This window comes from Heloderma suspectum, chromosome 1 (genome assembly GCF_057233095.1).
Source record: "Heloderma suspectum isolate Gila_16-S chromosome 1, 16-S_ref, whole genome shotgun sequence".
NCBI classification, from domain to species: Eukaryota; Metazoa; Chordata; class Lepidosauria; order Squamata; family Helodermatidae; genus Heloderma; species Heloderma suspectum.
This window is the reverse complement of record NC_139458.1, coordinates 1,566,441-1,589,301: the sequence shown is the minus strand read 5'-3', so window position 1 is coordinate 1,589,301 and position 22,861 is coordinate 1,566,441. Positions and strand designations below refer to the sequence as shown.

The window sequence follows — 22,861 nt, the reverse complement described above, 5'->3', positions numbered from 1 at the left end:
CAGGAGCCAAGGAAAGCAAGCGCCACGTTCTTCAGCACCCCCTCGCCCCCTCAGAAGCAGCAGGCACGAGGCAACCTTTGCTGGCACTGCCGTCAAGAGAGCAGAAGCTGTCCTGCCACACAGCTGGGGCAGGGGCTCGTTCCTGCCTTCCACTGTGGAACCCTCAAGCCGAAGGCCCAGACAGACATCGGCCTTTGGGAGTCCAGCGGGAGGTGGGCCCTGGCTGGCGATGCACAGAGAGCAGCTAGAGCCGGCATCAGGCACACCCGGGCACCCCATGAGCAGCCCCCGGGGGGACACCCCCCGCTTCCCTTCTCCCCATCCACCACACAGATGAGGACAGTGCAGAGACCCCCCAAACACCCGGGCCACCGGCGATGATTCGAAGGGGGTCCCTCGGAACACCGGCTGAATGTTTTTCTGGAATATTTTATTTTACACAACATAACAACACAGAGTTGTTGGTTTTGTACAGCATCTGCCTGAAAACCAAGGCAACACCATTGTCACTGGGAAAAGAAAAAGATGCTCAGATCGCTTGAAAAATACTCTCTTTTTGTGGATCCGTTAAGCGGTCTTTCGTTAGCGCAGAGGGAAGGGCGACCCCCTTCATAAAAGGCTTTTCCTGCCAACGCTGCTCTGTTCCCGGTCTGCTACTGTGGAACCAGGATGCCGGTCCTGGAGCAGGGGAAGGCACTGGTGTTGTTTCACGTTTTTTCCTTTAACTTTTTTTTTAAAATGAGCTCTTTAACATGATTTGCCTTCAGTTGTTATGTTAAATAAAACAAAACCCAAACAGAAAACGTGGACGTGCCCAGTAGCTTGTGCACAACTCTGCACGGATGCGGGGGGCGGGACATGCCGACGGCCCAACCGGAGGAGAGTTTGCAGGCGGCGCTCGGAGGACGGGGCTCGCCACACGTCTTTGATTTAGAAAACACACGCGCTGCAGCTGCTCAGACAGTGCTCTCCAATATCCACTCAGAACTCGAGAAAGTTGCTTTGCCACCATCCACCTTGGCACAGTCTGTCTGCATTAGCATCCCATTCATAGACAAGCTCCTCTTAGACCAAAACCCGACTGGATTCGGGGAGTTTATATAACACTGATATTCCATTAATTCTCCGTTCAGGGAGTACCTGCGCTTTGCCCGGGACGGGTCAGCTGGCAAAGTGAGAAACTTGCTTGGCTTGGCTTGTACTCTTGGGTACATGGGGGGGCCCCTGGCACAGTCCGGAGCCCGGCTAGCCAACTGCAGGGCAGTGGAGTTGTTGCGGTTAGTGTTCTGCGACTCCAAGCTGGTCGCGGCACCTTCGCTTGGTGGCGGCAGGTCGCTGCTGGGCTTTGGCAAGGGCTTCCGCTTCAGCGTCTGGGAAGCAGAAGGGCCCGGAGTCCACGGGGGAGGCAGCGCGGAGGTAGCAGAAGAGGCGTCCCGGCTGGAGCAGGTGTCCGACGGCTGCGCTGCGCTCTCATGGCCGGCCTTGCAGCACGGCAGGCTCCCCTCATGCCCCACGGCCTGCTTGGACCCAGACCGGGGCACGGCGGCTCCACCGCACCCCTGGGCCTGCGCCCCGTTCGTCTGGGAGTACACGCTGCTGACCTTGGTCGCCTCGCGGTGCCCGCCACTGTTGCACACCTTATAGCGGATCATGAGGATGATGATGAAGGCCAGCACTGAGGCCACGATGACCCCGCCGATGATGATGATCATGGTCCCGCCCAGGAACTGGGACTGCATGAAATGGCAGCGCACGTGATCCTGCTCTGTGGCGAACTGGAGGCAGCCCACCACGCGCGTGGCCGTCAAGGAGGTGATGCCGTCGTCGTAGATCGCCAAGACACACAGGTCGTACAGCGTCCCCGCGGCCAGGTTGTTGACCAGGAAGGTCTTGCTCGTGGGGGGGATCATCCTAGAGGGGGACAGGAAAGAGCGATGAGCGCACCACGCCGGCAGCGGGCCACAGGGGTGCCTCTCCCTTCCCTCTCCGGCCGAGCCAAGGCTCGTCCTAAGCAAAACACCGACTGGCAGATCAACTGCGCGTGGGGAGGGAAATGGAGACTACTGCCACGATGGGAGCAGTGGGCAGAACCCCCCAAGCCCCCTCCCTCCCCCCACCCGCACATCCCGTGCTGCCCTCACCACCGCCCCTGCGCCACCCTGTCCGTCTCTTGCCCAGGGCCACCCAGGCATGAATCCGGGAACATGCCTTGGAGCCTGGCACTGTACAGAGAGCGGAGGTGTCCCCATGCAGCCCATGCGCTGAAGACTATTCTTGACTTTTTCTTTAAGCTTTCTTCAAGGAGATTCAGAACAATAAAAAGATGCTGAACAGCTACACATGAAGTGGGAAGCATCCAAATAATACAGGAATCACCAAACCCAAAGGACAGGAGAAACCTCACGCACAAGCTAGGAGGAGAGTTGAGACGTCAAAGCACTGGAACTATTTTCACTTCCTGCTTTCATTACTTTCCCCCCTGCAGAACGCAGGGTTTGTTCTCGTCTTAAAAAACAAGTGTTTACCTTACATATCCTGGCAACACTATGCTGTTGGAATAAATACTTTGAACATTTATGTTACACTGTAAGCCAGCTTGGAGGCTCTGTAGAACCCGCAGCAGAACGCAAACCACCCCAAATAGATTTGCCGCCCCTTCTGCACAAGGCTGGGAGGACGACCTGGGCAGGTGGCTGCCAAGCTACCGCCGCGGTTTCTCCTCTGGCTTCTCAACAGCTGAGACGTAGAAATGGGTGGATTGGTCCATGGTGACTTCTCCCAGTTTCTCCTGAACTTTGAGACTCTTTTTTAAAAGTTCATATGAAACTTTGTACACATTTTGCATGCATCTTTTAATGCACTCTTGCCTAGGAGATACATTTTTTGCAAAAGAATTTCCTTATATTACCTTTTGGAATGTTCTTTTAATTACACAAACGTTTTTGTGTAAACATTTCCCCAATATACACATTTTTCACTAGAGAATTCCACTGCAAATTCAGAGAAGTGCACACTTTGAAGGATAACTGAGCTTTGATTCGCATATTGATTCAAAAGTGCAAAAACAGGTACGTTTGCATTAAAATGCCACCTGAACCAATTCCTCCCCCACCCTTAGATAAAGGTAAAGGTGTCCCCACCAGTCGTGTGCAACTCTAGGGTGCGGTGCTCATCTCCATTTCTAAGCCGAAGAGCCAGCGCTGTCCGAAGACGCTTCCGTGGCCATGTGGCCAGCATGACTGAACACCGAGGTGCACGGAACACTGTTACGTTTCCCGCCGAAGCGGCACCTATTTATCTACTTGCAATGTCTTGCTTTCGAACTGCTAGGTTGGCAGGAGCTGGGACTGAAGACGGGAGCTCACTCCGTCACGCAGCACTCGGGTCTCGAACTGCTGTCCTGCCGACCTTCCGGTCTGCAGTTCAGCGTCTTAACCGCTAAGCCACCGCGGCCCTAGAAGCAAAAGAGAACTGCGATGGGGTGTTCCCTCAAACCCTCCACCTCCACCCATGCAAACAAGCCATGCGCTCTTCCTGCAGGGAAGGCAAGGCAATCTGGTATCAGGTAGTGGGAAACCTTTAATACCACTCCTTCTGGTTTTAATATGTTACATCTTCCATTCATAGATAGATGATCTGTCTGTCTGTCAGTCTATTACTATCCTATCTGATATGGCTAAGCCTGAGCAACACAATTTCCTTTGTTGGGCATCTAGTATGGAAAGGCAGAATATGAATGTTTATAATAAATTTTATTTTATTTAAAATTATTTTTAGTCTACCTTTAAGGGTAAAGCAGACTTTCCCAGAAAAGAACGGCACGACTCTTCTTCAAGAGGCCTCTCAGCCAGAAGCCCCAAGCTGGCCCCATTTGCCAAACCACGATGGACATGGCCCCTGGGTACCAGTACAGTTAATGATAAGGCAAAAGAAGGCTCCCTTCAGAAAATGCAAGTCTTGCCCAAATAAGGAGAACAAAATGTAAAAAGGAGACGCAAGCAGAAAGTAGGAGATGCAAACAATCATTTTGAGGAACACATAGCTAGTAAAATAAAGGCCAAAAATAAAGAATTATTTAAAAACATCAGAAGCAGGAAACCAGCTAGGAAGGCAGTTGGGCCATTGGAAGACAACAAGGTTAGAGTACTAAACAAGGATAAGAAGATTGTGGGGAAGGTGAATGAATTCTTCTCATTGGTCCACTGTAGAAAATATCGGACAGATACTTGTGCCTGAACTGATGTTTTCAGGAAGGGAGTCTGAGGAACTGAGGCAAACAGTGGTGACAAGAGATGAAGTTTCAGACCATATTGACAAACTGAAAACTAATAAATCACTAGGTCCAGATGGTATCCATCCTAGAGTTTTTAAAGAACCCAAATGTGAAATCATTGGTCTTCTAACAAAAACGTGCAAGATCTGCCCTACCAGAGGATTGGAAAATGTAAAACCAATTTTACAAAAGGGATCCAGGGGATCCGGGAAATTACAGGCTGGTTAGCTTAAATGTCTCTTCCAGGTAACATTAATAAAGATAAAATTATGAAGCATATAGAAGGGCAAACCCTGCTGAAAAAGAATCAACATGGCTTCCAAAAAGGTACGTCCTGTCTCACTAACCTTTTAGAATTTTTTAAGAGTGTCAGTAAACATGTGGACATGAGTGAACCAGTAGACATTGTTTACTTGGACTTTCAAATGGCCTTGACTCCTGTGCAAACTTAGCAGACTTGAAATGAGAGAAGAGGTCCCCTTATGGACTGGAAATTGGTTAAAGAACAGAAAGCACGAGAATTCTCCCAATGGAGGGACGTAAACAGTGGGGTGCCGCAAGGATCTGTAATGGGATCAGTGCTTTTTAACTTACATTAGTAAATTATCTGGAATTAGGAGTAAAGAGTCATGTGGCCATGTTTGCTAAAGACGTCTAGTTATTTAGGGTAGTTAAAACCAAAAAGGATTGCAAAGAGCTCCAAAAGGACTTCTCCAAACTGGGATAATGGTGAGAGTGCTGGACTGGGAGCCGGGAGATCCGGATTCTAGTCCCCACTCGGCCATGGAAGCTCACTGGGTGACTTTGGGCCAGTCACAGACTCTTGGCCCAACCTACCTCACAGGGTTGTTGTTGTGAGGATAAAATGGAAAGGAGGAGGAGGAGAATGTAAGCCGCCTTGGGTTCCTTGCAAGAGGAAAAAAGGCAGGGTATAAATGCAATAAATAACGTAAGCAAGCGTAAAGTGAAGCACATGGGGGCAAAAAAATCCCGACTTCACATATATGCTGATGGGATCTGAGCTAGCAGTAACTGAGCGAGATCTTCAGGTTGTGGTGGACAGCCCGATGAAAAGGTCAACCCAGCGTGTGCTGCTCTGAAAAAGGCATGCTAAGCATAATTAGGAAAGGAACTGAAATAAAACTGCCAATATCATACTGCCCTTATATAAATCTATTGTGTGACTGCACTTGGAATACTGTACAAAACTTTGGTCACTGCACCTAGTAGAGTTGGAAAAAGTGCAGAAAACGGCAACTAAAATGATCAGGGAGCTGGAGCAACTCCTCTACAAGGGAAGGTTACAACAGTAGGGACTGTTATCCTAGAAAAGAAACGAATGAGGGGAGACATGATAAAGGTGTACACAGTTATGCCCGGTGCAAAGAAAGTGAGCAGGGAGACATTGTTCTCCCTCTCTCAAAATACTAGAACCCAGTGGGGCCATCCCATGCAGCTGACTGGTGGGAGATTCAGGACAGATAAAGGAGGTACTTCTTCACTTAAAGGATGGAATTCACTAGTACATGATGTACTGATGGCCACCAATTTGGCTCTAAGCCTGGCTTGGACAAATTCCTGAAGGAGAAGGCGAGCCATGCTACCTCCAGTGCCAGAGGCAGTAGGCCGATGTACGCCAGTCGCTGGGGAACATGGGCGGGAGGGTGCTGTTGCACCAGTGTCTGCTGGTGGGTTTCCTGTCGGCAGCTGGTTTCCACTGTGTGAAGAGGATGCTGGACTAGATGAACCTTGGTCTGATCTAGAACAACTGTTCTTATTTGACGCAGCCTGAGGCACTTTCCCTTGGGCCAGACTCCTTTTCCTCTTCCTGAATCCTAACCCTCATCAGGCATCTTGGATTCCTACAGCTTTTTTAGTATTCTCTCTTTTTAATCAGTGCTGACACCAATAACCACCGAGATTATTATTTTTATTAATCCAAACCATTCTCACACACACTGTTCTCCTATAGTCAACTAATAACACACAGACTGCAAAAGGGGACCGCCAGGTTTTTGTTTGGGGAGTGTGTGTGGTGGCGGTGGCGGTGGTGAGGAGACTGTAACTCACCAATTGCTTTGATCTGCAGGACCAGCTCCCATACAGGGATATATCTATTTTGTAAAAGAAAGGATAATACATGATAAATCGTTTTTGAAAGGTAGGTCCGTTCCATTAGCAGGCTTCAAAGCAATCCACTTAGCAAACCGACTCTTCATCCACACACTCTTCCCACCTCCCTCTACTAATCAGGTTGGTTGGCTGGCTGGGATTTGCCCCCCCGGCCGGCCCCCCCAAAAGTACACTCCAGGGGGTGTTAATGTCTTCTTAGATGGGCTAACTTTCCAATCCTTCTGCTAACTAGATTACCTTGAAGGATTAAAGGTCAGGAAGGATTATGCAAAAATAAAATGCAAAGCCAACTTCATGGTTGAAAACTGCATTTGAATTCCTCCCCACTAGTCTGCAAGCTCAGGTCTCCACATGTGCTGGAACCAAGACCTGACAGCTCTTCTGTATGCATGTATCGGTTAATTTTATACTAAGCCCCTCAATTCACTGGAATTCCCAGAGTTTTTTACAAATTAAAACATACCGAAATACAAAATTCATGTAATCATAGAATCATAGAATAGTAGGGTTGGAAGGGGCCTACAAAGCCATCGAGTCCAACCCCCTGCTCAATGCAGGAATCCAAGTCAGAGCATCCCTGACAGATGGCTGTCCAGCCTCGTCTTGAACGCCTCCAGCGTGGGAGAGCCCACCACCGCCCTAGGTCATCGGTTCCATTGTCGTATTGCTCTAACAGTCAGGACATTTCTCCTGATGTTCAGCCGGAATCTGGCTTCCTGTAACTTGAGACCGTTATTCCGTGTCCTGCACTCCGGGATGATTGAGAAGAGTTCCTGGCCTTCCTCTCTGTGACAAACCTTTCAAGAACTTGAAGAGCGCTATCATGTCTCCCCTGAGTCTTGTCTTCTCAAGGCTAAACATGCCCAGTTCTTTCAGTCTCTCCTCAGAGGGCTTTGTTTCCAGTCCCCTGATCATCTGTTGCCCTCCTCTGAACCCTCTCCAGTTTGTCTGCATCCTTCGTCAAGTGTGGTGCCCAGAACTGCACACAGTACTCCAGGTGAGGCCTAACCAGTGCTGAACTAGTAGGGGTTGAACTGAGGGGAACTAGTACTTCCAGGGATTTGGAAGCTGTGCTTCTATTAATGCAGCCCAAAAGAGCATTTGCCTTTTTTGCAGCCACATCACATTGTTGGCTCATATTCAGCTTGTGATCGACAACAATTCCAAGATTCTTCTCGCTTGTAGTGTTGTTGAGCCATGTATCCACCATCTTGAAACTGTGCTTTTGGTTTCTTTTTCCTAGGTGCAGAACTTGGCATTTATCCCTATTCAATGTCATTCTGTTGCTTTCTGCCCAGCGCTCCAATCTATCCAGATCACTTTGAATTTTGTTTCTGTCTTCCAAAGTATTAGCTATCCCGCCCAATTTTGTGTCATCTGCAAATGTGATCAGCATTCCCTGCACCTCCTCCTCCAAGTCATTAATAACAATGTTGAAGAGCACTGGGCCCAGGACTGAGCTCTGTGGCACCCCACTCATTACCTCTCCGCAGTTTGAGAAGGTCTCATTGATAAGCACTAATAACATCATTAAAAACAAACACAGAACACCGAGCAGTAAAACACCAATAAAACTTATTTTAAAACACCTTGGAGAATAAAAAAGGTATTTGCCTGACAGCACTCTCTGGGGAGAGAGTTCCACAACAGGGGAGCCACTCCCAAGGTGGCCTTGTCCCCGTTAGCCACTTGGTCATCCTAGCATGTGGGGGGAGGGGACCTTTCACGGGCCTTCCTCAGCTCATCTTTGCAGGGCTACATGGAGTCACGTGGTCCCCTGGACCCAAGCTAGCCCGAAAACCAGTACCAAACTCTTGCAGCACAGCATGTACATTCTCTGTATTTAAATGGTCGACTCCCTACCCCAAAGGAGTTGTGAGTGAGGAATCGGAGAGTTTAATGCTGCTGCCATTATTGCTGTTTATCACAATTTCTACACCATTTCCTAGCACTGGTGGGCAGCTGGATGCAGTGTTGCAGCTCGGTTTCAGGAGCGCCCTGGCGGCCTCTTTCAGTAGACTCCAATAGCCAACTCTAGACACAGACGAAATGTTTCTTTTCAAGGCTTTAATAATCCTTTTACAACTTAATGACTCTTTCAGATGCTAATTACCAGCGACTAAGCAAGGAACAGCAGAGTGGCCTATGCGCCGAGTAGGCAATTGATCCCCGTTTGAAGGAGAGTCACTTGAAGACCCTGAACTTATGGGCTAGGGAGAGATCCTCCTTCTTTCCCTTGGGTCCATGGGCGGCAGCCGTTCCTTGCTTGCCAAACGGGCACTACGCCTCCTTTCCGCACCCTCCATTGCTCGTCACTCCCTGCGTCTGCGTCGAGCGTCTAGCAAGCCCCGTTCCTGCACTTTCTCACTGCTAGGATCACTATCTATCTCAGGAATGCTGGCTGGAGGAATCTCTGCCAGCTGCTGTGCCTGTGAGGGATGAGCTGGCTCCACTCCCATGGATTGCTGATCCTCCTCAGAATCAGAACTGCTCTGGGGTTCTATCGGCTCAGTTTCCATCCTGACACTCGGGGATTTTACACCCTGGATTGAATGGTTGTATGGCACCCCTTTTAGATGCCACATGTACGACTTCAATCATGGCACACACAGGTAAAATCCCTCTTCACCCACAACCACCATCCTATGCTTCACAGCTGTGTCTACATTCCTGATCCATTAGAATAATAATCATAACGAAACTGTTTGCCAACCCTGATATTTAAAAAGAATCCTGCCAGCACATAGGGCCGGTGGGGGGGGGGGTCTAACCAAGTGGGCCGCTGAACCAGGACAACCCCAATCCACAGTTCTATCCCCTGCATCATGTGTACCCAAGCACAGCTTGGCTCTTTCCTTGTCCTGGAAGAGGAGCTGAGGGTGAGCAGAACAAGTGTCCACATCCAAGTTCGGTGCACCGTCCTCTGCACCATCCAGCCCCCCTTTCTCCACTGGTAATTCAGCAGTTAAAGCCACTCTTAGAAACCCCCAGTGGGAAGCTTCTCCACTGCCAAACCCACCCTCCAACAGAGGACTGAGCTCATGGGGAGGAAAGGCGCTTCCGCTGGCTGAGCACAGCTGTCGCGGGGAGTGCTGCCGGACGGGCGCGGAGGCTACCCTGTGCGCCTGTGGCTGCTGGGCAGAGGAGGGAGCGGCAGACCTGACCGTTGGCGAGGGAGGCAAAAGGTTAGCGAGGGAGGCTAAAAGCAACAACAAGGCTTTCTTCCGCTACATCCGTAATAAAAGACAGAGGAAAGAAATGGTGGTTCAGCTATTAAATAAGGATGGCAAAATGGTAACAGATGGTAAGGAAAAGACAGAGGTGCTCAATTCCTACTTTGGCTCAGTCTTCTCCCAAAAGAGGGTCTATGACCCCCCTGGCAAAGACGAAGAACAGGCTGAAGGGGCAGGATTGCAGCTTGAGACCGATAGGCATATGGTCAAGGAACACCTAATTACTTTGAATGAGTTCAGATCTCCAGGGCCCGATGAACTGCACCCTAGAGTAATAAAGGAACTGGCTGGAGGACTCTCAGAATCTCTGTTATCTTTGAGCAATCGTGGAGGGCGGGTGAAGTGCCAGATGACTGGAGGAGGGCTAATGTTGTCCCCGTCTTCAAAAAGGGGAAAAAGGAGGAACCTGGGAACTACAGACCAGTCAGTCTGACATCAACCCTGGGAACATTCTGGAGCAGATGATAAAGCAATTCATCTGGAAGCACCTTGACAACAAGGCAGTGATTACTCGAAGTCAACATGGATTCATCAAGAACAAATCCTGCCAGACAAATCTGTCCTCATTCTTTGATCAAGTAACCTCCCTCATGGACTGTGGGAACACTGTGGACATAATATACCTCGACTTCAGCAAAGCTTTCGACAAAGTGCCCCATGATATCCTGATTAGCAAACTCACTAAAAGTGGGTTAGATGAAACAACTATTAGGTGGTTCCACAGATGGCTACAGAATCGGACTCAAAGAGTGCTTATCGATGGGATCTTCTCCAACTGGGGAGAGGTAACAAGCGGGGTACCGCAGGGCTCAGTCCTGGGCCCAGTGCTCTTCCACATTTTGATTAATGACTTGGAGAAGGAGGTGCAGGGCATGCTGATCAGATTTGCAGATAACACAAAATTGGGCAGGATAGCTAATACGTTGGAAGACAGAAATACAATTTAAAGTGATCTTGATAGACTGGAGCGCTGGGCAGAAAACAACAGAATGAAGTTTAATACAGATAAATGCCAAACGACAATGGAACCCATTCCCTAGGGAGGTGGTGGGCTCTCCCACACTGGAGGTATTTAAGATGAGGCTGGACAGCCACCTGCCAGGGATGCTCTGACTTGGATTCCTGCATTGAGCAGGGGGTTGGACTAGATGGCCTTGTAGGCCCCGTCCAACCGTACTATTCTATGATTCTAACCCTTGAAGCTGGGGCAATCTCACCATGGCATGCAGTCCTCTGGTTCTGGGAATCAGGTGATGCCAGACAGCCAATCCTATTCACCATCTGCTATACATCTGCCCTATCTGCTGCGCTGTCTCAGTCAAGGCATCGTCATTGAAGGAGGCAGCCAAGCTCTCCCTTCCCCTCTCTGCCAACGTACACTCTGACCACATGCCCAACTGCCAGCAACTCCTCGAGGTCTTTCCTGATGGACCCAGGTGCTTGCCAGCCCTGGTGCCAGAGTACCTCACAGTTTTGCAACTAAAGCAAGATATGAATAAGCTGGGTCCATCCCAACATGGAGGAAGTCAATGGCTACTGATCACAATGGCTGAAGGTTACCTCCGCTGACAGAGGCAGTGTGCTAGCTGATGGGGAGCCCAAGCAGGAGGTGCCTTTGTGCTCATGCCCTGCTTGTGGACATCTGGTTGGCCACTGTGGGATGCTTGACCTGCTGGGCCTTTGGTCTGATCCATCCCAGCTCTGTTTATGCCAAGTCTACCAGACCCCCAAAGTCAACAACTAACAAAATGAAAATGTTTGCTCAGCTATGGAAGCAGATCCCGTAGCTGACAGAATGGTAAGACTTGAACTGGTTTGGGGGGCCCTACCTGTAAACAAGTGAGTCATCGTACGTCCCATTATACTGAATTTGGAACATACGTATCCCAGGTATATTCCTTTGGAAATTAAATTTAAGCAGAGCAGTGGATGAAGTGGCTTCCACCACCACCACCTTCTTGTCCTGGCTAATTTTTGTTTCCCCATTGCTACTGCTTGCATTTGAGCCAGACTTCGTGGAGGTCGAGATGTCAGAGGAACCCGGGTCCGGCTCATGGATGTGGTTTGTGCTGTTCACTATGTGTGGCAGTTTGATTATGTGGAGATCCACAGACTGTGTGGCTTCCCCTGCCGGATTGGAAGCAATGCAGGTAAAAGAGCCTGTATCCTTCATGGTGGTGATGTGGATGTCGAGTGTCCCATTGTCATACACCAGGGATCGGGATGCGTTGGAAATCAGCTTGCCTTCTGGGGATATCCAGTGAATCGCAGGCTCCGGGTCACCACGGGCTTTGCACCTCAGGATGGCTCTTTGGCCCTCCAGCACCCTCAACTCATGGGTGTGCCTGGTAATGAGGGGGGGTTCACACAGGAACTCCTCCTCGGGGACCGACCAGAAATAGCGGCCAGACAGGAGAGGGGGAGAAGCACAGGTCTCCAGGTCGTCCTCCCTGGAGAGGCGCCTCAGCCACAGGAGCTCACAGTTGCAATGCAGAGGGTTCCCCCCAAAGCTCAGAGCAAATGTGGACGGGCTGAGGATCCCTGAGGTGGCCAAGACCTGAGCTCGCTGGAAGAGAGGGTCAGGCGGCAGCTTATGCAGCTTGTTGGACGTGACGTCCAGCCGGGTCATCTTGTGGAGGTGGGAGAAGGTGCCCTTGGGGATGCTATCGATCATGTTGTGGTCCAAACTGAGGGTGTGCAAACTGACCATCTTCTCCACCGCATCCCAGGGAATGGTCTCCAGGTTGTTGTATGACAGGTCCAGCTCCTCAAGAGCCAAGACATCGTCAAAGGCCGTGGAGGAGATCAAGGTCAGCTGGTTGTTGTTCAGGATCAAGTGGTGCAGATTCGAAAGCCCGCTGAGCATGTCATGCGTGATCTTAGTCAATCGGTTACTGTTCAAGTGCAACGCCCTCAGGTTGCGCAGGTCAGCGAACGCGTGCGGCGTGATGAAACTAATTGTATTCCGAGAAAGCGTCAGGTCCACCAGGCTGGTCATGTTGGCAAAATCTTTCCGCTTGATACTCGTGACAAAGTTGTCGGCCAGCCGCAGCTCGACCGTCCTCCTGTCGATGTTGGGGGGAACAAAGAGCAGCCCCTTCTTTGCACAAAGGGTGGCGAGGTTGGGAGATAAGATCTGGCACACGCAGCGCTTCGGACAGATCTGTGCCTTCACCGCTACGCCAATAAGCAGCAGATACAAAAGCAGTTTTTCCATTGTAGAGCGGGGTCGGAATCCTGAAAAAAGGAGACAGGCAGAGTGTTACATGGGAGCCCAGGATGAAATTCTACTTGCAGAGTGAGAAGACGGGAGCACAGAGGGGAGACTTATTGCACCCCGCAGCATCAGACAAAGTGAAATCGGTCTATGGCTGACGCAGTGCATCTGTGCCAGCTGAAAATCCATGCCATGCACAAACCCCTGCCTTTGACAGATATCAGATCCTAAAGCCCAGGTCCTCCCCTAGCCTTGGGGCTTCCAGATGCGTTGAACTGCAGTTCCCATCAGCCTCAGCCAGCACCACCAATGGTCAATTATGCTGGGAGCTGTAGTCTAAAACATCTAGAAGGCACCAGGTTGGAGGAGGCGGTCCTAATAGAGGTGGCAGCCATAGCACACTCAGGCTACAGTCTTATATCCACGTACCTAGGAGTAAGCCTCACTGAACTCAATGGGACTTACTTCTGCATAGACATGTCTAGGATTGCACGGATACTTATTTGGGCTCTCTTTCAAACACATCTGCTAGAACTGAGCAGCCAGCAACGTAAGAACATAAGAAGAGCCTTGCTGGATCAGACCCAGGGTCCATCTAGTCCAGCACTCTGTTGACACAGTGGCCAACCAGCTGTCGACCAGGAACCCACAAGCAGGGCATGAACGCAACAGCACCCTCCCATCCATGTTCCCCAGCAACTGGTGTACATAGGCTCACTGCCTCTGGTACTGGAGGCCAAGACTGCTGACCTGGAGAAGCTCAGAGAGGCAGAGAAGTTGGTGGATGAGACCTTCAAGGTCCCATTAGCTGTGTCCCACTCCCAGGGTGACAACTCCTCTGCTGGCATGGAGAATGCAGGTCTCGGGAAGGAGGGCATCATTCTGAGGAAATGATCCCTTAGAAGGGAGCCATTCCTTGGAAGACAAGCAAATATCCTCTCGCGCCGAGGATGTGCCTCTGGGGGAGGGGGCCTTGTGGTAGTGGAAGGTTAGATCATTAGACATGTAGACAGCTGGGTTTGTAAGGGCGTGTAGACTGCCTGGTGAATTGCCTGCCTGGTGCGAAGGTTGCGGATATCACACGCCATCTAGATAGCCTAGTAGATAGTGCTGGGGTGGAGTCAGTGGTCAAGGTCCATATTGTCGGGAGGTCCTGGAAGCCAAATTTAGGTTGCTAGATAGGAGGTTGAAATCCAGGACCACCAAGGTGGCTTTCTCGGAAGTGCTACCTGTTCCACGTGCAGGGCCAGCTAGCCAGGCGACGCTGAGGAGTCTCAATGCGTGGATGAGACAGTGGTGCCGGGAGGAGGGGTTCAGATTCGTTAGGCACTCGGGAATGTTTTGGGACAAGCTGGGCCTGTACAAGAGGGACGGGCTCCACTTGAACCAAAATGGAGCCAGCCTGCTGGCACTAAACATAAAAAGGGTGGCAGAGCAGCTTTTGAACTAAACCCTGAAGAAAAGCCGACAGAAGCTGGGAAGTATCCAGTTCGGGTTAAATCATCTCAACAGGATGAAGATGAAAATGTTTTTGATTACCCAAATTTACAAGGGGAGGAAATAGGCCAGGAGGACATAGTAGAACACAATGGCCAATTAAAGGGGCATCTGGGGAAGGATACTGTGTATAGGTGTTTCTATGCGAAAGCTAAAAGCCGCTGCGCCAAAATGGGAGAGTTTGAGTGCTTGGTTTTGAAGGAAACCCTGGATAAAGTGGGCATTACAGAAACCTGGTGGAGCAGAGAGAATCAGTGGGATACGGTCATCTCTGGATATAAAATCTACAGGAAGGACAGGGAAGAGCATACTGGGGGAGGTGTTGCCCTCTACGTCAAAGAGGGCAGAGTGTCGAGCAGCCTAGAACACCTAAGAGGGGTAGGCTTTTCCACAGAAGCACTGTGGGTGACAATACCAGGCTCCAAAACTAATTTAGTGCTAGGAACGTGCTATCATCCCCCAGACCAGTAGCTCAGAGTGACCTTGAGATGGAAAACAAAATCAGGGAGGCCCCCAAACAAGGAAGTGTTGTGATAATGGGTGACTTCAATTAGCCTCACATTGACTGGAGAAATGCATGTTCCAGCCACAAGAAAGAGGTTAAATTTCTTGATGTCCTAAACAATTGTGCCCTAGAATGGTTGCTCAAGGAACCGACCAGAGGGGAGGCAACCTTGGATTTAATCCTGAGTGGTGTTGCCCAGGACCTATTATGTTATTGAGCCAATTGGAACACTGATCACAGTGCTATCGGATTTAATATATATTTAAGTGGAAAATTGCCCAGGAAGTCCAACACAGTCACATTTGACTTCAAAAGAGGAAACTTCTATAATATGAGGGAACTGGTGAAAAGAAAGTTAAAAGGGAGAGGAAAGAGGATTAAATCCCTTGAAAATGCTTCGTGGTTATTCAAAACCACAATGCTAGAAGCCCAGCTAAAATGTATACCACAGGTTAGGAAAGGCAGCACCAAGCCCAAGAGGTCGCCGGCATGGTTAACAAACAGTGTTAAGGGAGCTACGTATTAGAGAAAGAGAGCTTCCTTCAGACTTCCTTCAAAATGGAAGTCTTGCCCAAGTGAGGAAAACAAAAGGAAGCACAAAGTTCCACAAAGACGATGCAAGCAGACAACAAGAGATGCAACATGCATTTTGAAGAGCAGATCACCAACAATATCAAGGCCACCAATAAAGAATTCTTTAAATATGTCAGAAGCAGAAAACCAGCTGGGGAGGGAGTTGGACCACTGGATGACAATGGAGTTAAAGGAGTACTGAAGGAGGACAAGGAGATTGCAGAGATGATCTTTAGCCTTGAGAACACTGAGGGGAGATATGATAGCACTCTTCAAGTACTTGAAAGGTTGTCACAGAGAAGAAGGCCAGGATCTCTTCTTGATCATCCCAGAGTCCAGGACACAGAATAATGGGCTCAAGTGACAGGAAGCCAGATTCCGGCTGAACATCAGGAAAAACTTCCTGACTGTAAGAGCAATACGACAATGGAACCCATTACCTGGGGAGGTGGTGGGCTCTCCCACATTGTAGGCCTTCAAGACGAGGCTGGACAGCCATTTGTCAGGGATGCTCTGTTGGATTCCTGCATTGAGCAGGGGGCTGGACTCGATGGCCTTGTAGGCCCCTTCCAACCCTACTATTCCATGATTCTATGAGAAGCAGAATGAATTCTTTCCATAGGTCTTCACTGCAGAAGATATAGGACACATACCTGTGCCCAAACTGATGTTTTCAGGAAGGGAGTCTGAGGAACTGAGGCAAATAGTGGTGACAAAAGATAAAGTTCTCAACCTTATTGATAAATTGAAATCAAAGAACACAAATATGAAATTGCTGATCTTCTAACCAAAATATGCAACATGTCCATCAGATCAGCCTCTATACCAGAGGACTGGATGATGGCCCATGTAACACCAATTTTCAAAAAGGGATCTGGGGGGATCTGGGAAATTACAGGCCAGTTAGCTTAACATCTGTTCTGAGTAAACTGGTTGAAGGCATGACTAAAGATAAAATTAGTAAGCATATAGAAGGACAATCCCTGCTGAAAAAGAATGAACATGGCTTCCGTAAAGGTGAGTCCTGTCTCACTAACCTTTTGGAGTTCTTTGAGGGCGTCAATACACATGTAGACAGGGGTGATCCAGTAGATTTTATTTATTTATTAAATTTATTAATCACCCATCTGGCTGGTCACCCAGCACTCTGGGCAATGTACAATAACAAAAACAGTTTAAAACAATAAAATTCTACATTAAAACCTCTTATTTTTAAAAATACCCTAACCCACCCCAAATGCCTGCCTGAACAACCACGTTTTTAATGCGTGGTGGAAGCTCATTAAAGAGGGAGCATGGTGGAGTTCCCTAGGGAGGGAGTTCCACAGAGTGGGGGCCACCACAGAGAAGGCCCTCTCCCTCGTCCTCACCAGCCTAGGTGTCCTATTGTTATGCAGCCTGTCTGGTGTTGCTGGAGGCGCTCCTTAAGATAGGCTGGGCCAGAACCATATAAGAACCATATAAGGTTTTAAAGGTGTTGGCTGGTTCAAAACCAACACCTTGAATTTGGCCCGGAAAACAACTGGTAACTAGTGCAATTCCTTCAGCACTGAAGTGATGTGATCTTGCTGGCGGCTGCCTTTAATCAGGCAAGCCGCTGCGTTCTGTACCAGCTGCAGCTTCTGAACTGTCCTCCTCTTGTCTCCCATCAAAAGTACCTCGGTCTTGTCAGGGTTCAGCTTCAGCTTGTTCCTCCCCATCCAGCCACTCACCATCTCCAGACATTTGGACAGGGATTCTACGGCCAACCTTGGTGAAGATTTGAATGAGAAGTAGAGCTGCATGTCATCCGCATATTGATGACACCGCACCCCAAACCTCCTGATGACAGCCCCCAGCGGCTTCACATAGATGTTAAATAGCATCGGGGAGAGGATGGAACCCTGTGGCGCCCCACAAGTGAGTGGCCACAGGTCCGAAACCTCCTCTCCCAGTGCTACCCTCTGGTACCTGCTGGAGAGGAAGGACTGGAACCACTGTAATACAATGTCTCCAATGCCCAACCCCTCCAGGCGGTCCAGGAGAATGCCATGGTCAATGGTATCAAAAGCCACTGAGAAGTCGAGGAGAACAAGGAAGGAGTATTCACCCCTATCCAGAGCCCTCCTCATATCATCCACCAAGGCGACCAAGGCCATTTCTGTCCCATGCCCAGGCCTGAAGCCAGATTGAAATGGATCCACATAATCTGACTAGAATGACTAAGTTTAATCAATACTGCTCACTTATTCAAACCTGTGCATGACTACTCAGCTACAGGTATGTTGTGTCATAGAATCATAGAATAGTAGGGCTGGAAGGGACCTGCAAGGCCATCGAGTCCAGCCCCCTGCTCATTGCAGGAATCCAAGGCAGAGCATCCCTGACAGATGGCTGTCCAGCCTCGTCTTGAAGGCCTCCAGTTTGGGAGAGCCAATCGCCTCAATGGTGCTTATGCCCAGAAAGTGTACACAGGATTGCATCCCAAGCTGCTTTTGCGGGGAGGTTTGCAGCATGATCTGCTGCATATTTACTTAGAAATCATTCCTGAGTTGTGAATGTGAGACTGCAGGCTTAATGAACTTCCTACCCCATTCAACTCGTGTTATTCCTTTCTGCATGGACTCCTTCAGTGGTGAGGGAAAGCCACTTTGTACATGCTCAGAGGTACTTTCCTCATAACCTAGCTCCAGTATTGAAAATAGAATATTTGGCTGAATCCTGGTGAAGTTTTGGCACAAATTAAGCCATGGGAAGGAGGAGACAAGGAGAGTTTGCCCATAACAAGGAGGAGGTAGAAGAGAGGTGCAAAAAACAAGAACAAAACACCCATTTTTATGAAGAATTGCTGCATTTCTCACCGATGGGCGAATTGTCAGATCTGAGTCAAAAGGGTGGGGTGGTCCCACAGGAAGCTTAGAGCAGTGGGAAGTGGCCACCACAAAGTCTTGAGCTGAACTCTAGATTCCTGGATGAATTGGGAACTCTTAAGAAGAAGCCCCATGGGCACGGCTCTCTATCTCATCTGTTTTTAGCCAAAGTTGTGGTGGCTCCAGGGCCCCTCATCATGGTTTAAGCTCCATGGGGCATCCCATTGCCAACCAGGCTGGAGCAACCTGAGGTGATGGCCTCGTTTTGTGATTTGGAACCAAGCTGAGAACCACCTGTTTCCTCCCGAACCACCTGTTGCGGAAATAAGGTTAACGGTCTGACCTGTTTTCTAGGGTCAACACAGGACCCTGTAAACACCGTCACATTTCATTAGCCCCATGCCAGTGTTCTTATACCTGAGCTTCCTCCAGCACCTTCGAGGAGCTCTTTTGGTGTGTCCAGGAGAATGCCAGGAGAATGCCGTGGTCAACGGTATCAAAAGCCACTGAGAAGTCGAGGAGAACAAGAAAGGAGTATTCACCCCTATCCAGAGCCCTCCTCATATCATCCACCAAGGCGACCAAGGCCGTTTCTGTCCCATGCCCAGGCCTGAAGCCCGACTGAAATGGATCTAGTTAATCGGCTTCTTCCAAGTGTGCCTTCAACTGCATTGCCACCACCTGCTCAGTCACCTTGCCCCAAAATGGCAGATTCGAGATTGTTTACTTGGACTTCAAAAAGGCTTTGGACAGTGTCCCTCACCAAAGACTCCTGAGCAAACTTAGCAGTCATGGAATAAGAGGAGAGGTGGTTAAAGAACAGAAAGCAGAGGGTAGGAATAAATGGTAAATTCTCCCAATGGAGAGAAGTAAATAGTGGGGTCCCACAGAGATCTGTATTAGGACCAATGCTTTTCAACCTGTTCATAAATGATCTGGAATGATCTAGGAGTGAGCAGAGAAGTGGCCAAGTTTGTGGATGACACCAAATTATTTAGGGTGGTTAAAACAAAAAGGGATTGTGAAGAGCTCCAAAAGGATCTCTCCAAACTGGGACGATGGGGATCTAAATACAGCAATACAGAATACAGCAACTGAAGGATATAACTTGTTCAAAAAGAACAGGAGGAACAGAAAGGGAGGTGAAGTTGCACTATGTGTTAAAAATACACATCTCTGCACAGAAATACAGGAGGATGGGCTTGGTAGGCCCATTGAGAGCATCTGGGTTATTAAAATAGGAAAGCTGATTTTAATAAACACAGAACAATGATAAGTAAGGTCCTATGGCAAGAGACTCTAATGAGAAAAGGAGTCCAAGTTGGGTGGGAGCTTTTAAAAAAGGAAATTCTCAAGGCACAATTACAAACAGTTCCAACAAGAAAACAAGGCGGAAGACAACAGAAGAAGCCAATGTGGCTTCACAAAAGGCTTAGGGATGACCTGAAAACAAAAAAGGACACAAACAGGAAGTGGAAAGGAGGCCAAGCAACAAAGGAAGAGTGCAGGCAGGTGGCACAGAATTGCAGGGATGGCGTCAGGAAGGCTAAAGCTGAGAACGAGCTGAGGTTAGCAAGGGATGTTAAAAACAACAAAAAGGCTTTCTTCAGCTACGTGCAAAGTAAAAGACAGAGGAAAGAAATGGTGGTTCAGCTATTCAGCACTGGAGCCAGTGTGGTGTAGTGGCAAGAGTGTTGGACTGGGAGCTGGGAGATCCGGGTTCTAGTCCCCACTCGGCCATGGAAGCTCACTGGGTGACTTTGGGCCAGTCTCACACTCTTAGCCCAACCCACCTCACAGGGTTGTTGTTGTGAGGATAAAATGGAGAGGAGGGGGATCATGTAAGCCGCCTTGGGTTCTTTGCAAGAGGAAGAAAGGCAGGGTATAAATGCAATAAATAAATAAATAAATAATATTCTATGATTCTATGAGTCTAATGGTTCAATGTAAGCAAGTATAAAGTGATGCACATTGTGGCAAAAAATCCCAACTTCAAGTATAGCCTGATGGGATCTGAGCTAGCAGTGACTGACCAGGTAAAAGATCTTGGGGTTGTGGTGGACCTCTCAATGGAAATGTCAACCCCGTGTGCAGCTGTTGTAAAAAAGGCAAAGTCCATCTTAGGCATAATTAGAAAAGGGATTGAGAGTATAACTGCCAACATCATACTGCTCCCATACAAATCTATGGTGTGGCCACACTTGGAATGCTGTGTGCAGTTCTGGTCACCACTCCTAAAAAAAAAAAAAAAGATATTGTAGAGCTGGAAAAGGTGCAGAAAAGGGCAGCTAAAATGATCAATGGGCTGGAGCATCTCCCCTATGAGGGAAGGTTATAATAGCTGGGATTGTTTAGCTTGGAAAAAGGGGGGTGAGGGGAGACATGATAGAGGTCTACAAAATTATGCAGGGTGTGGAGAATGTGGAGAGGGAGACATTTTTTCCCTCTCTCAAAATACTAGAACCCAAAGGGGTCATCCTATGAAGCTGATTGGTGGGAGATTCAGGACAGATCAAAGGAAGGGCTTCTTCACACAGTGCAGAGTTAAGCTATGGAATTCGCTACCACAGGAAGTGGTGATGGCCACGAGTTTGGATGGCTTCAAAAGGGGGTTAGACAAATTCCTGGAGGAGAAGGCTATCAGTGGCTACTAGTCTTGATGGCTATGTGCTAAGAACAGAAGAAGAGCCCTGATGCTGGATCAGACCCAGGGTCCATCTAGTCCAGCATTCTGTTCACACAGTGGCCAACCCACAAGCAGGGCACAACCGCACCCTCCCACCCATGTTCCCCAGCAACTAGTGTACATCATGCCTAACATGGAGGTTGCCTTTCTCACAGCGGCTGCACACTGGGTTGACATCTTCATCGAGCTGTCCACCACAACCCCAAGATCTCTTTCCTCGTTAGTCGGCGTTGGCTCAGATCCCATAATAATTCTTCTTGGGGAGTTGGAGCTGTCTGCAGGTCCACTCCCAACAGGGCTCCCTCCTCCATGTGCCCAACTACATCTAACAGATGAACTGACACATCCCGCACCACGATGAGTGAAGATCAGACAACGAGACACATCTCTCTATGTGCTTGCAGATTTTAGCCTCCACGGGACTCAAGCAATATGGCTGAGATACGCAGGGAAGGAAACCACAAATGGGGATGTGGGGCCCCAAGCCCTCGGTTCCAGTCACTCTCCAGGTCTCGCTCTGCTGCCACCCATCAAGACAGCTACAGGCCATGGCACAGCCCCCCCCCCGGCCCTTTGCAATGCCCCCGCCCCCAGCCCCAGCTGTTTTGTCCCTGTCTCCGCCCCAGCAGCCACTCCAACCTCTGGACAGGCTGGCCAGGCGCCCGTGGCTCATTCGTCACCAGGGCCAATTCTCACTTCGCTTTTCCCAGCCCAGACGGATCTCCTCGGGGTGTGCTCGGGGACAAACAGCCACCTGTGCTTGGGCAGCCCCCTCCATGTGAGCTCACGGGCTTCCCAATGTGGGATTACTTGCCCTGCCTGAAAAGGTAAGACGAGAATCAGCCCCCAACACATGTGTGCCTGCGGTGCATTCGTGCACACACACACACACCCCTGGTCCACAATCACCGGAGCACACGAGGTGCCCCTCTTGCCCCCTGGTGCGCAACTAACCCATCTCTAGGCCCCTCCCAGCCTACGATTCTATGAGCCAGTAAAGCTCATTCGAGCAGCTTGTGGGTCTTGGCCCACCGATAATGCGCATCCCAGCTCCAGCAGACAGACCGCCGAGACACGGCGACACATCTCACGTTCAGCTCCTCTTGCAGCTTTTGGCATGTGGCACGTGCCCGGCGTCCCAGAGGTCCCAGGTACAAACCCTGGTGGCATCTCCAGGCAGGGCTGGGAAAGAGTCCTGCCTTACGCCCTGGACAGCCTTGGCTGCCAGGCAGCACAGAGCTAGATGGCCCAGTGGTCTGGCATGGTATCAGGCAGCTTTCCACATTCCTATTTGTGGCCCAAACTGTTCCAAGTGGAGCAGCCGCCGATAAAACCGGCCTGGTTCATCCTCGCTTTCCAGAAAGGGCTGGCGCGGGCCAGTGGCTGCATGGGAGTTGGGGTGTGCCCCACGCAAGCCTCCAGGCTCAGGAACGGAAGGGAAGCCGCCGCTCTGCCTGCCTCAGCCCTGCTTTGCCAGATGGGGAGTGGTCCTTGATGCACACCCTCCGAACACGCGCGCACACCCTGTAGGTGCGCCCCGCCCCACCTCACCCACCAGCCCACGCCTCTCCTCACCTGGGAAGGTGCAGGGGCCTGCAGAAGGGCCCCAGTGTGGATCTTGACACCTGGGCAGCTTTGTGTGAGAGGGCTCCCTGAGGTATCCTGGTCCCAAGTCCTTGAGGGCCTTGGAGTTCGGACTGGGGACCTGCCTCAGCTGCACTGCCCTGGACTTCGCGTTCCACACTTAAGAGAACAAAGCAAAGTCGATGTCGCGTACCTCCCTGACACTGTTTAAATGTAGGGGAGAAACTCCAATCCGACTGGGGGCGGGGGGCGTGCGGCTGCCCTCACTCAGATGCCTGGAAGAACCACCCAGCGCCTCCCCGCAAAGGTCT

The 22,861-nt window shown here is 49.8% G+C and overlaps 1 protein-coding gene across 1 annotated transcript in view; it reads right to left on the bottom strand.

Annotated features, from left to right (window-relative positions):
* Nucleotides 1-410: 410 nt before the first annotated feature.
* Nucleotides 411-22,861, bottom strand: part of LRFN5 (leucine rich repeat and fibronectin type III domain containing 5) — a 101,738-nt gene continuing 79,287 nt past the window's right edge. The window contains exons 2-3 of the mRNA XM_084825781.1: nucleotides 11,469-12,876; nucleotides 411-1,911 (exon numbers count right to left, since the gene is read on the bottom strand). Of these exons, the coding sequence (XP_084681907.1) occupies nucleotides 957-1,911; nucleotides 11,469-12,876 (2,363 nt within the window). The 3' untranslated portion in view covers nucleotides 411-956. The remainder of the gene's footprint in view (nucleotides 1,912-11,468; nucleotides 12,877-22,861) is intronic.